The sequence below is a fragment of the Hippocampus zosterae genome, chromosome 4, assembly GCF_025434085.1.
Source record: "Hippocampus zosterae strain Florida chromosome 4, ASM2543408v3, whole genome shotgun sequence".
NCBI classification, from domain to species: domain Eukaryota; kingdom Metazoa; phylum Chordata; class Actinopteri; order Syngnathiformes; family Syngnathidae; genus Hippocampus; species Hippocampus zosterae.
Genome location: NC_067454.1, coordinates 20,506,090 through 20,519,960, shown reverse-complemented (window position 1 = coordinate 20,519,960; position 13,871 = coordinate 20,506,090). Strand labels below are relative to the sequence as shown.

Below are 13,871 nucleotides of genomic sequence, written 5' to 3'. Positions count from 1 at the left end.
TTGGAGTTGCTAATTTTGACACACGACCCTATAGTTGAATGTTTAAAATAAGTGTAAGCACCACTAAGAGGAAATGAATCACAAAGGTCGCATATCTGACTCTTTTTTTTTAAACTTCCATTGGTTACATTGGGGCGGCCCGGTAGCCCAGTGGTTAGCACGTCGGCTTCACAGTGCAGAGGTACCGGGTTCGATTCCAGCTCCGGCCTCCCTGTGTGGAGTTTGCATGTTATCCCCGGGCCTGGGTGGGTTTTCTCCGGGTGCTCCGGTTTCCTCCCACATTCCAAAAACATGCGTGGCAGGCTGATTGAACACTCTAAATTGTCCCTAGGTGTGAGTGTGAGCGTGGATGGTTGTTCGTCTATGTGTGCCCTGCGATTGGCTGGCAACCGATTCAGGGTGTCCCCCGCCTACTGCCCGGAGACGGCTGGGATGGGCTCCAGCACCCCCCGCGACCCTAGTGAGGATCAAGCGGTACGGAAGATGAATGAATGAATGAATGGTTACATTGGTACATTCGCTCGCAAGTGGTCATCCAAACTTTAACATAAATGCCCCCCCAAGATCCTCAATTTCATTTTCACATGTTCCAGTGGTTAGCACGTCGACTTCACAGTGCAGAGGTACCGGGTTCGATTCCAGCTCCGGCCTCCCTGTGTGGAGTTTGCATGTTCTCCCCAGGCCTGCGTGGGTTTTCTCCGGGTGCTCCGGTTTCCTCCCACATTTCAAAAACATGCGTGGCAGGCTCATTGAACACTCTAAATTGTCCCTAGGTGTGAGTGTGAGTGCGAAGGGTTGTTCGTTTCTGTGTGCCCTGCGATTGGTTGGCAATCGATTCAGGGTGTCCCCCGCCTACTGCCCGAAGACAGCTGGGATAGGCTCCAGCACCCCCGCGACCCTAGTGAGGATCAAGCGGCTCGGAAGATGAATGAATGAATGAATGAATGGATGAATGTTGTGGATACAATTTCCCAGTCGCCCTATTTCTTCCAGGATTGTACAAAACAAAAAGTGAAAAAAAATTAAAAGAGGAAGAAAAACAACAACAAAGATTTAAAAAAAATACTAAAAATGTATATCAGCACACAGAAAATGTCCAATTTTAAAAATTACGCATTCCCATTTCTTACATATCAATGTTGGATAATGTGATTTACTTGGGTAAATACATTTTGCATGCAATTGAGCCGTGTAGTACATCAAACAATCCTAATGAGAAGAAGCTGTACAGAAAATGGATGGACTAATCATCACTAGAACAATAATGTTGCAAGTGCTGTTGAGATGCTGCACTTCGTCCCAGCTGAAATCTCTCTCTATCTCTCTCTCTCCCTCTCTTTTCATCTCTCCCGTATGAATAAGGAGCACAGAATGAATATAACTTTTCAATGAATATAACTTTTCATTGTTTGCTAAGTGAGTTTGTGTGTGAGTTGTTCATTTGTTTATTTATGTGCATTGGGCAATGTTCCTGTGGATTTGTTTGTGTTTTTTTGGCCACCGCAGAGTTCGAAAAGCCATTCCAGTGCCTACCCCTACAATCCACTGCTCTGTGGAGGAGGCTAGTTTAACTTTGCACGACGTGGTAGGAGATGAAGCAACAGTTTAATCTGCATCCTGTTTAAACAGTGCCATTGTGATTTTTCTTGATAGTCTGGTGAACATTACCTTTGTGGTGGAGATGGGTATTGTTATTGATGATACATTCACAGCAGTCTACCCAATCATTAACGTACTTCACTTTTTGTTGTTGTTGTTGTTTTTTATTACTAGGAGCGGAATGGCCCCCAACCTGAAATTTTAAGGTTACAAGTAGAAAATATAGGGGTAGAGATGAATGACAAATTGACTTGTGAAATAAAAATTCACATTTCACTCATTTTCACTGTATTACTGATAGAGAGGTGAAAGAGTTGAGCAGAGTAAAGCGAAGGTTTGTCAGCAACAAAAAAAAGAAAACGAAATAATTGATATCAATAAATCCGCAAATGTATTGCTCCTCACCATGATTCATAAACATACTGAGACAACTGTGTTTTCACTCTAAAAAAAAAACTACATAAGGCGTCACGAACAATGGCAATGCAAGATGGCTTCCATATTTGACTCAAAATGCATGTATTCTAACATGGCAAATGTGGGGGTGACGGTGCAGCCGTGATAAAGGTGGGGGGGATGTGTCCGCCCCCTGCCATCTGCGCCCATGTATTGTGATAATTTCTGTTTTAAGCTGCGACAACTGGCGGTCATTTGTGTTAAAGTCTAGAAACGAATGTGAGTCTGTTACTGTCATCGATAGTGGACTCTCACTAACAGTTACCATGTAAATATAATTCACACAAAGGCTTATGGGATTTTGGAAGCAAGTGAACAGACTTTTCCTGCTTTTATTATGAGTGTGAACATGTGAATACCATGCGCATGCATGCACGTGGCCACACCTCAGTGAGACGTTGTGTCACCTTGGCCACTCGAAGATTTTTTTGCTGCGCCCCTGAGAGTTAAGAATAGAGTCACGTGAGAAGGGTGAAAAAAGGGGCCATGCATGCCCTACGTCTGTCTTAACTTGTTCATAAAAAAAGGTCAGGGTAAGAACAACACTGGGACCCACAAGCTAGACAAGTGTTCTCTGGTACATTGCAGGTGTAAATGGAGTCATGCTCTGTAAAAAGGGGAAGGTATACTCCCTCATCCATCACATTAGAGGCTGTGTGCATCTATGTGGGCTCGGAAAGAGGATGCTCTCCAGCTGGGCCAGGGAGATAGGCTGAACAGACGACGACAAATGACGGATGAGGTGCTGTTGCAGTTTCTTAAGAGCACAGTAAGACCTCTGTTCTGCAGGGAAGTCTAAATTATTACATAGGTTTTGCAGGAGTTTGCAGCAATAAGACCAGTCTTGTGTCATTGAAAAAAATTGGTTTTTGTGAGCTCGTTCACCAGCTGGTTGGGAAAAGGGAAATCATCAGATCATAAGAAACTTTAGGTGGAAAACAACAGACTTGTAGTCATATTAAAAATAAGTACAGTCTTTTCTATTAATTCCAATGAATAAGACTCCCCCCCCCAAAAAAAATCATAAATCTGGGGAGGGTATTATACAGGGGGCACTCAATCTTATTTTGTCAAGTGGCTGCACAACCAGATTTTCCCCACAAAATAGTGAAAAAAATGCCACCGCGCCCTTGCTTATGAACAAAATGTCCTGCACTAGATTGCCCTCCGTTGCTTAGCAACGCTACTGATAGACTCATGCATTATTGTACTTCCAGAGGAATGACGCTTACCTGAGCACGTGGTCTGAAAACGTGTCTGGTAAATGGAAGCAAATCTCGCCGTCTGTGAAGGTTGAAATTTTCTCTCACTTTGAAAAGGGGTTCTCCCAAATGAAGCTCAGGCGAGACTACGAATTGGTAACGTCAACGATTTCGACAATCTTCTGTTCTGGCAAGAAAATCATGGCAGAGTTCAAGGCCAACAAATTGAAGGATGATCGTAAAAGTCTTCACGCGTGGCACATCCTGAACTGGACAAGGCACAATTCATTTGCTGACGGAGTGTTTTCAGAGATGAAGTAGGAACACTACAGTTGTTTGTTTCATGTCTTATAACATCTTTTTTTTCCTCATATTGCCTACATGTATTTGTAATTGAAATGTTTATACTGTATTATTATGTTCAAACTGGATTACACATCGTAGTTGGTGGGCATTTTATTGGATATGGTTATGAATGAACTACCGTTACAGATTCGTTATGTCCCTCGATTTACATTGTAACGAGGTTCGACTGTATTTAGTGCAACGACTTGACAAATAAAATTGAGTTCATTCAACACACCATTTTTTCAGTGTAATAAAGGATACCATCAAATCAGGGAATGCTATTATACACAAGTATAGAGGGGGGGAAAAACTTTTTAAAGGTGACTGGGGGGCAGATGATGTATTTTACATGAACAGGTGTGTTCTTCATGGAATTATACGGTAATTAAAGTCCATCTATCCATGTTTTATTCTGTTTATCTTGCTCAGTGACAGAGTGAACTTGACAAGCAGGAGAGACAACCCATGCCTGATTTACTGATCAACAAGTCAAGTCAAGTCAACAGTATTTATAGAGCACTTTCAAACAGCCACCGCTGATGGTCTGTAAAAACAGGCGCCAACGTGTTTGCTCAATGCAAACTAATGTGGATGCCAAAATACTAACCGTGCACAACCAGGAATAAATCTGATGAGAAATATTGTAACACAGTGTGTTAGACATCTAAAACTTGGAGGATAGTGGTCCTTGAGGACTGGAGTTTGACATGTGCTCTAAGGCATAGTAGCGACCAAGGCGAGTTAGCAGACACACACCTATCAGTACACAGCCAACTCAAATAATTTGGTCCACTGACTCCAGTTAGCGGACTGACCCAAAACACTGTGGCCTCAGCAACAACACTGCCTCAAGTGACACAAGTAAACCACCGCACTTAAATGAGGGACTCTGTGTCATGAGTGTAACCAGAGTCTGAAAAATGAATTATATGGAACCGGGTGGCCCGGTAGTCCAGTGGTTAGCACGTCGGCTTCACAGTGCAGAGGTACCGGGTTCGATTCCAGCTCCGGCCTCCCTGTGTGGAGTTTGCATGTTCTTCCTTGGCCTGTGTGGGTTTTCTCCGGGTGCTCCGGTTTCCTCCCACATTCCAAAAACATGCATGGCAGGCTGATTGGGCGCTCTAAATTGTCCCTCGGTGTGAGTGTGGGCGTGGATGGTTGTTCGTCTCTGTGTGCCCTGCGATTGGCTGACAACTGATTCAGGGTGTCCCCCGCCTACTGCCCGAAGATGGGTGGGATAGGCTCCAGCACCCCCCCGCGACCCTAGTGAAGATCAAGCGGTTCGGAAAATGGATGGATGGATGGATGGATATATGGAACCGTGATTAATGATTACTCTTTTATGACCTCATAATGACTGGTCTGAACATGAAAAAGTCCTCAAGACAACAAAGCTAAGACCAACTGGCGTGTGCGCACACGCTCAGGGGATGCGCACCCAGAGCATTCAGCCGTGGAGGGCAACACAAAATGTTGCTGGTGGAACTTGTTAACAAAGGCCCAAAGGATGCACTGGGGACAAGCAGAATAAACACAAGTGCAATGGAGCAGCCACTTAGTTTTTGAGGTCTAAATGAGACAGCCTAGTTTGACTAACACATTGCTGTCATGTTCTGAACAAGAACACTTAGGAGTCTGTCAGCTCAAGATAACCTCGAGAACATGCACAATCTATACAACGTAGGCTCTTCTTTTTCATTTCTGGAGGATGGTAGATCCCTTTGTACCATGAGTTACCTTTCTATTTTTACCACCGAAGTTCAAATGAAGGACTAATCTCACGCTCGCCTTCTATCTGAGGCAGCATACCCCATTTCACAAATAAACTGGGATCTCGCTTTGATGGTAAAATATGTACAAAACAATATATCATCCAACCTCAACTTGGCTCTCAGTACGGTTGATACAGATGTACAAGTAACCAGATTAAAAACAAGCCTGCTATATCTCTACTGGATGTGTCCAATCACGTTATGCATGAAATACATGGTCGGAATATGCAATATTTCGGCAGTGATTGCGGAGATATGGGTGGCTGCGTAGCCCCTCTCTCTTTTGGTGGTGTCTTAGAGCAGGGATGTTTGCCAAGAAGAACCTAAATCCCTTGCAAATCCATTCATCGCAAATGGTTGTCATCCCTCCAATCCATTCAAATTTGATTTGGCAAAAAATATTTTGCATGACAGAACCCTGAGCTTCACTCGGGGGGAGTGGTGTGGGGGTAATCGGTGGGAGGAGAGTGACACACATGCCGAGGGAAGCTAATTGCGTGGAGAAGAGAATTCCCAGAGCACAGACAACGTATTTTAATGGAGCCAATAGTCAGGGATGGCAATGGCAATGGTGATGAAAAAAGCGGAAAGGGGCGTATACCTGGACAGGGCGACCAATCACAACAAGTAAGACATCATACACGTCCAATCGCAGGGCTGTTTTAATCGGAAGATGGAAAGACTGATCGGGAGAGCTCGTGAAAACTCGACGATAAGGTACCTGACCTCCCCTAAAATTTTCTCAACGGATTTAGACGATTCACAAAAATCATCAATTTATGAAATAAAACGGCGGATTTCCGCGTATCTGCGGAAAAATGCCATCCCCGAATAGTTCATTTTGAACTGGCAGTTTATGGTGCATGCAGCTGCAAAAGAGATTCAACACATCTTAAAGCAGGGATGGGCAACTGCATTCAGAGTGGACTTCTATAAATTTTTGAGAAAAAAAAAAAGTTTCACTGGAGTTGAGCCCATCAGTGTTCACCACAGATTGGTAAACATCGCTCACCAGCGACCCCAACCCTGAGTGTGTAATTGTGCATCAGAGGTGAAGTGTGTGTCATGGCCATCACAACACAGTCTGAGAAGTCCACAAACAGCAATGCAAACAATACATATATTTATTCATTTATTTTATGCCACAGTGGTGACCATTTGTTTGAAGTGCATGAGGAGTACATTTCTGTCCTCCCAAAAAAATGCATGCATTCAACATTTAAGAATGTTAGAAACCTGTATGATGGCTTAATCCGGACCAGCGGCTGTTGTGGACATACTTTACAAAGGGGGGCGCATCCGGAACCGACTTCACTGGCCCACGTCAGTATGGGGATTTGAATGCTATGCAGTTCAAACATTCGGGAATTTTTATGCAAGAGAGCCCAGTGGCACTTTTTTCATGCATTTGAGCATTGTAATATATCAACAATGGTTCAATTGAAAAAAAATGGAAAAAATAAGAATGCTCATATTTTGCCATGAAAATGGCATTTTTGTCATTCCTCTGTTTAGAAAGTCCGCAGTCCTATGTGGGCACCACTAACTCTGATAAAAAATTGCAGCCCCTTCCCCTTTTTCCTATGTTAGAGAGTCAGCACTTTAAGATGCTCACAGCATGAAGGTCATGGGTTTAAACTTTAAACCCTAGTTAGTGGATTTTGACAAACACCCATTTTGAAGGCGGAGGACGAGAAGTTATTTAAAAAGGGCGGACTACAAACGGACAGAAGTGATTTTTTGCCCGTCCCTCTGGGGACGTCCTTCACTGGGTCAAGTACCTGCAGATGGCCCATTTTTCTGACGGCTGACAGAAACACGCCCAGTCTGTCTTGCGTGTGGAACCCGCCTATACGCTACTTCAGACCGAATGTGACATGCCGCTCGTGCATGTTCACCGTGTTTGTATGCGGGAAGGATTGTTGGTCAAACTGACTACAGGGGTGAAATTCGGAGAGACACTACATAGTCTAAAGTGAAGCATAAAACCTCACTCTCATTCGAGATCACTGGCCACCAGTCTAACTGTTGTGATCCAAACACCATTTCACATGTTGGCAGTTGAGCGTGCTAACTGCTAAGCTATGAGAACAGGCCACCCACCGAACAGATAGCATTCTTGTTTGAATTCAGAGGATTACGTTTTGACAAAAATATGGTTGTCTGAAAGGAAGCAATAACACAAAAAACGTATTTGTTTATTTAGGTTGACTTGCTTTTGTTTTTGTTGTTGTTGTTTTTTTTCTTAGGCATCTGACGGCAAACTGCGTACATTTCATACGTTTAAAGAAAAATAATTGAACGCGGGAGTGCATTACAGTGCACTGCTATTCTGGGCATGTGTTGACAGAGCTTCTCTCTCCATCTTCTGCTGTCCCGCATTTTTCCTTGAACATTTCAATCAGCAAAGTCAATGCAACCAAGAAAACAAAGTATGGTCTGGGTGAAAGGATTAAAGGAAGAAGGCCTAGAGCAAAGTGCTGCAGCTAGTGTGATAAGCATGCATAAGAGGCTGATTCACATTGGAAGTTGGCAGACATCAAACCATTTCTGCTTGCAGAGGACTGGAGCAAATGCAAGCAAACGATACATCAAGCGCATAGAGGTGAAACCTGTAGAAGCAGTGTGCGCTGCAGAGTAGCGCTATAAATTCGACCTGACAAGTAGGCTGCTGCTATTGTAAGCTTTCAGCTTTTGGCTCAAGTCGTCACTTTGGTTTGGTTAGTAAACAAAAGATGACCTAATAATTCTTTAAATCGATGTGGTTAGAGCAGCCAACAAATACTCAAATCAATACAATTCGTCTATAGTCACATATAGGAATTGATTGATTTTTCCAGTACCGTGATATTCCCCCACTTCTTGCTATCAGTGTTGATTGCTCCGCCAATTTTTTAAAAAGCCAAACAAGACCGGTTTTCTTTCAACATGAAAACTGGGTTATGAGGCGTTGGTTTGTGTTCTGTGTATGTGTTTGCTCAATCTGAATGAAATCTCACGTTGTGTATACAAACAGATATATACGGTACATGGGTATAATTCTGTACAACCGGCGCGCAACTCGCCGGAAATACACAAGCAGAGGTAAACATCCATCCATTTTCCGAACCGCTTAATCCTCACTAGGGACACGGGGGGTGCTAGAGCCTATCCCAGCCGTCTTCGGGCAGTAGGCGGGGGACACCCTGAACCGGTTGCCAGCCAATCGCAGGGCACACAGAGACGAACAACCATCCATACTCACACTCACACCTAGGGACAATTTTAGTGTTCAATCAGCCTGCCATGCATGCTTATTGAACGTGGGAGGAAACCGGAGTACCCGGAGAAAACCCTCGCAGGCCCGGGAGAACATGCAAACTCTACACAGGGAGGCCGGAGCTGGAATTGAACCCGGTACCTCTGCACTATGAAGTCAACGTGCTAACCACTGGACTACCGGACCGCCCCAAAGGTAAACAATGATGGTGAAGCTTGAAGACGCTGCTCAAAAACACAATTTTGAAGCGTGGAAAAAAAAAACAGCTTCTCTTCATTCGCGTGGTGAGTGACATGAATACAATGTGTTTTATTTATGGTAGAAACAAAGAAGTGGAAATTACATTGATTTTACATGGTTTCACCGCTTTAAATTGGGGTATTCAAATGCGGGACTAACTCTGTCCACTCATTCCTGTAAAAAGCTCATTCTGAATGCTTCATAAGTCGGAATTTTGACCTCAAATCAAACATTGACTGCATGTAAACGTAGTAACATTTGTAAGCAGGAAAGGGATCAAGCCTTTTACTCAACCTAAAATCATAAACACGTTTACACTTCAATCAATATCTGAAAGAACCCGATGCGGCATTGAGGGTTTCTTTTCTCTTGGGGTATCAGTGCCAAACATGTCAATGTGACTGGAAGCGAATAATTATGGGTTGAGTGGCACCACTTCACACTTACACACCCCTTACCTGAATTGAAATAAGCCTAATAGCAATAAGAATATCTGCAGTGCTCGTGGTATGTCCACAAACTGATAAGTCCCCACAAAAAGGAGTTGAAAATATGTTTTAAAAAAACCACACATACAACACAAGTAAGCTTTTTGAGGGAGTTCACATGGAGTGTAAACCTGAAGAGAGTCATTTCAGGTTGCCTCACTGAAGGCTGAAGGGCCTCATTTAGTTCGCTTGAGAACATAGAAATTAGTTGACTCATGAATTCACAAACTTTTTGCTGGATCTGAATATATAATTATTCTTTAATGTATTTTTTGCAATCGCGGCACAGCACACTTATGACCATTCTAAAATCTCCTTTACTCCTTGATGTTGAACAGGGCAATTTCATCTCAGTTAGCTGGTTAAAAATGCATATGCATCCATGCGAATGGCGAGTTACAGTCATTTGTTCACTGAAGCATGAGTTCCTTTTAATTGCACAAACTAAATCACGCAAACTATGATAAGCCTCCAAAATTCCAAAGACTAATGTGAATTGAATACTTCAATTCCTTTACTGGTATGATTGTGAGTGTGAATGCTTGTTAAAAACATGCATCGGTTAAGTGGACTCTATATTGTCCCTCTGTGTGATTTTGAGTCTGAATGGTTGTTTGTGTGCCCTGCAGTTGGCGGGCAATCAGTTCAGGGGCGTACCCCACAGATTGCCCGAAGTCAGGAGGGATAGGCTCCAGCATGCCTGCGACCCTTGTGACGATGAGTGGTTCAGAAAAGGGATGGATGGATTTTAATTCATTTGAATATCTCAGTCTTTTTAGTAAAAGGTGATCCAAACGTTATCATTTTAAAAAAAGGCACACGTATGGAGGAATGTGAAGAAATGCAGTCAGTAACTGGAGTGACTATAAAGCATCCGGGTTTCTGTTCTTGAAGTCCACCACCATCTTCTTGGTCTTATTCGGATTGATGCAAAGGTCATCTTTGGGTCAATCCCCCAGATGTTCTACCTCCTCTCTGTACTTAAACTCATGTTTGTATGCGATGCGTCACATTACTGTTACGTAGTCTGCAAACTCACAGAGCATCATAGGTCAGGAGTGGGAACCGGAGGGGGTGTCGGGGGGGGGGGGGGGGGTTCAGTACACAGCCTTGGCTGGGGCAGGAGCTGAAAGTGATGCGGGAGGTGTTGTTGGTCCTGACAGTCTATGGTCTGTTGGTCAGGAAGTCCAGGACCCAGGTCCGCACTTATGGACTCAGCCCCAAAGCGTTTGTGGGATGATGGTGTTAAAGGTAGAAGAGAGCTCCAGGAAGAGCAGGCGGATGTAGGATTCCCTGCTTTCCATGTAGGTGAAGGCGGTTCAGATGGCATCTTCAGTGGAGTGGTTCTTCCTCTAGGAATATTGGTGTGGGTCCATTATGGATGTTGATGTGCGTTCTTGATCTGCGCCATGATCAGGACTACTTGGCTATCGGAGTGAGGGCACTGACCGATATTCATTCAGACCTGTCACCGTAGAGGTCTTGGGAACTGGCATAATGGAGGCAGTCTTTAGGCAGGGGGAGCCAATGGTTTATCCGTTTTTACAAGAAATTAGAATGGGTGTCAACCTTACATGGAGTTTCACGATTCACGGGCCAACATGATCCCTATGCCTATGAATCGAGGGTGTCCACTGTAAAGAGCAGCGGCATACTGTACGTGCTGTGGGTAGCATCTAACAGTCAAATGCTCTATTTCCTCAGAGCAAAGGACTCTACTCTAAGTCCCCTGTTTCTGGACCAACCTTTGTTGCGAAGTCCAACCCCGCGTTTCTTCCCTGAGTGGGCGTCACAGCTGTGGTCCATCAATCTTGAGGGCTGAGTTGAGTATGTTTTCATTTAGCCAGATTTCCCATCAAACAGAGCACGAAAAGTATGTATATTTTATTGTTCGATGAGTGAACACTGGTTTGGAGGAGTCATGTAATCAGTGGATCTTAGGATCTGCAGTCGGCAGGGATTTTCAACAATGATGAAATAGGTGCCGTTGAACTCTCTCGAGTCCTTCAGAGCTATACTTCAGACGTTATTGAGATGGCACTAAAATCGGCTCCGAAGTCATTGTAATGAGGTTTAAACCTGGGAGCCGGAGAAGCCGCGACACCCCGGGGCACCGTCATCTTGTTACTGTTAAAGAATAAAGCAATACGTATGAATGTCAACTGCTAGCTCTTAATATTAAAATGCACATAATCAGTGCTAGAGAAGCTTGACTTTGTAATATCTGCAGACCTGAGGGATAAATACTCCCCACCCCTAAAACATTGTCGTGTGCTTTTGAAAGATAATTCCTCAGCGGGTCCCCCACTAGGAACAAAATATCAAAGTCAACAAAACGGTGACAACTCATCATTTTGGTCTTTTCATGATATCACATTACTTGACATTGTGGGCTTGACAAAGTCATTTGAATTCATGGGGGAGTGTTGATTTTTTTTTCCTGAATTCGTTTACAAGAATTCCCCATCAGCAAGAACTGATGGGGACATTTCAGGATCCTCGCAATTTAAATTTAAATAAGCTTGTGACATATTTGGCTGCAGTCTGTTTAGAGCAGATACAGTGGTGGAGGAAATGGGATCGGGGCACCAGAGAGAGCTTATTGAAGGGACAACTCTCATTTTCAAAAAAAAAAAAAGGGGGAGTATGCAGAGGATTAGAAACATGCTGTGCAAGTGTATACTGGCACTGCGTGATGCCACCACAACACCCACTCACCTGAAAGTGCTCAACTGAGAGAGACAAAACAATTGGTGTCAGGTCTTTATTATGCATATACTGTAGTGTTAATCAGTCTTTAAATAAATTGGTGTCCGGTGATATTCATTCAATTTTACATGCATCATTTCGTGTGAAGAACACAGTTAAGCGAAGGTTTACTTTTTGATTTTAATTTCTACTATGTGGAAAAAAAAACGGTATCTTGTGGAACACATGTACTTGTTTTTTTTGTGCTGGTTTAAGTACAGGCACAAAATAACAATTGCATATAAACTGAATGTATTTTAATGATAAAGATTTCACACCCAGAGCCTGAAGCCGTTCTCTCAAGGTCTTTCCGGATAAGAGGCCTTCAACTCTGAATCGGCAATCACTGTCCAAATTGTGGAGGGCTGGCATGAAAGCAAAATGATTAAAATCTGCTTCTTGATTGAACTTTCCTGACCTTCTTTGAACAAGCGTCACTTTAAAAGGTGCCTGTAAATGTCAAACTATTCCTCTCTCTCCTTCTGGAAGAGCTGAAGGGTCCAGTCCGCAATGCTTCATCTGAACAGCAATGTCAAACAAGTAGTCATAGCATTCGCACCTACAAATGTGAAGCAACAAAGATTATTTCAACATTTGTATTCGTTATGACATTCACAATGAATCTATTTCGGATTGGGAAATACTCACATGGTCTTGGCGTTTTCCCATGACTCGCCCCACACGTACACTCCGTGCCTGCGAACAAGGACAGCGCACGAGTCGGGGTACTCCTCCATGGCCTGAGCCATCCGAGTTTTCAAGTCTTTCTCTTCTGGCGTATTCTCGATAATGGGCACGACCAGAGTGTCGTCATAGCTGCAGTAGACAACAAGACATTTTAACCATTCATCAGTCCGATGGCAAACAGTCTCGACCGCACTTAAGATTGTCTCAAGGCTTGACACGCTGCGGTCACACAGGCAAGCAGGTTTGCGCATTGAGGATTTGATCGTTGACACCGGCTGAGAACAAAAATGTCTTTAAATTTGTGTCCGTCAAAAAACGCAGAAACACACACTGCCCCTGACCTCATATCAGCAGTTTGTAAATGGGCTGTTTATCATGCTTACATCATAACAGCCACTATCATCATCACTTACATTGTAAGAAAATAGAACCCAAAAGAATGAAAAGTGCTTTGCAGTGGCGTAGAACTTAAGGGAATCTTTCTTGACTGTAATGCTAATATTTACCCTCAGGGAAACCAAATAACTGTTGGTCCAATTCATACTGGAGCATTCCCTGTAATAATGATGACTTAATTAGTTACATGAACCCCGCCTTAACGAATTGTTTATGGTTAGTCAACTGCAACAATTCCAGATGAGGAATGCTGACCTAAATACAAAACTGAATTTGTATTTCCTGGAACATGGCAGAACACGCTTACACATCACTAAGACATGAATAAGAACTACGGTCGGCCAACTGTTTGATTAATGCTTGATTCCATACCGATAGTTGGTGCCGGTGGTGCCTTTACGAATCCCCTTGATCATCTCCTGGTGTGTTATTCTGAATTCCTTACCAGGATACAGCAGGGTTGCTATGACAGCAGCTTTGGAGTGTGTATGGATAACTGCCTGAGCCCCTGTTTTTTTTTTCCCCCAAAACAAAAACATGTTTTTCAGTTTGAGATTTTTCCATGATTAAGGACATTAGCATTTAATGCACGGCTCAACATCAACTACAGGATCAAGTTCACTAAACTTGCCCCAAAAAATTCCCATACACTTTCCATGGAACACAATAGCTTACT

At 43.4% G+C, this 13,871-nt stretch overlaps 1 protein-coding gene across 8 annotated transcripts in view; it reads right to left on the bottom strand.

Annotated features, from left to right (window-relative positions):
* Positions 1–12,114: 12,114 nt before the first annotated feature.
* The window catches only part of apip (APAF1 interacting protein), a 239,912-nt gene continuing 238,155 nt past the window's right edge, over positions 12,115–13,871 (bottom strand). For all 8 annotated transcript variants that reach the window (XM_052063357.1, XM_052063352.1, XM_052063356.1 and 5 more), the window contains 3 exons: positions 13,568–13,703; positions 12,761–12,928; positions 12,115–12,671 (listed from right to left, as the gene is read on the bottom strand). In XM_052063357.1, the coding sequence (XP_051919317.1) occupies positions 12,572–12,671; positions 12,761–12,928; positions 13,568–13,703 (404 nt within the window). In that variant the 3' untranslated portion in view covers positions 12,115–12,571. The remainder of the gene's footprint in view (positions 12,672–12,760; positions 12,929–13,567; positions 13,704–13,871) is intronic.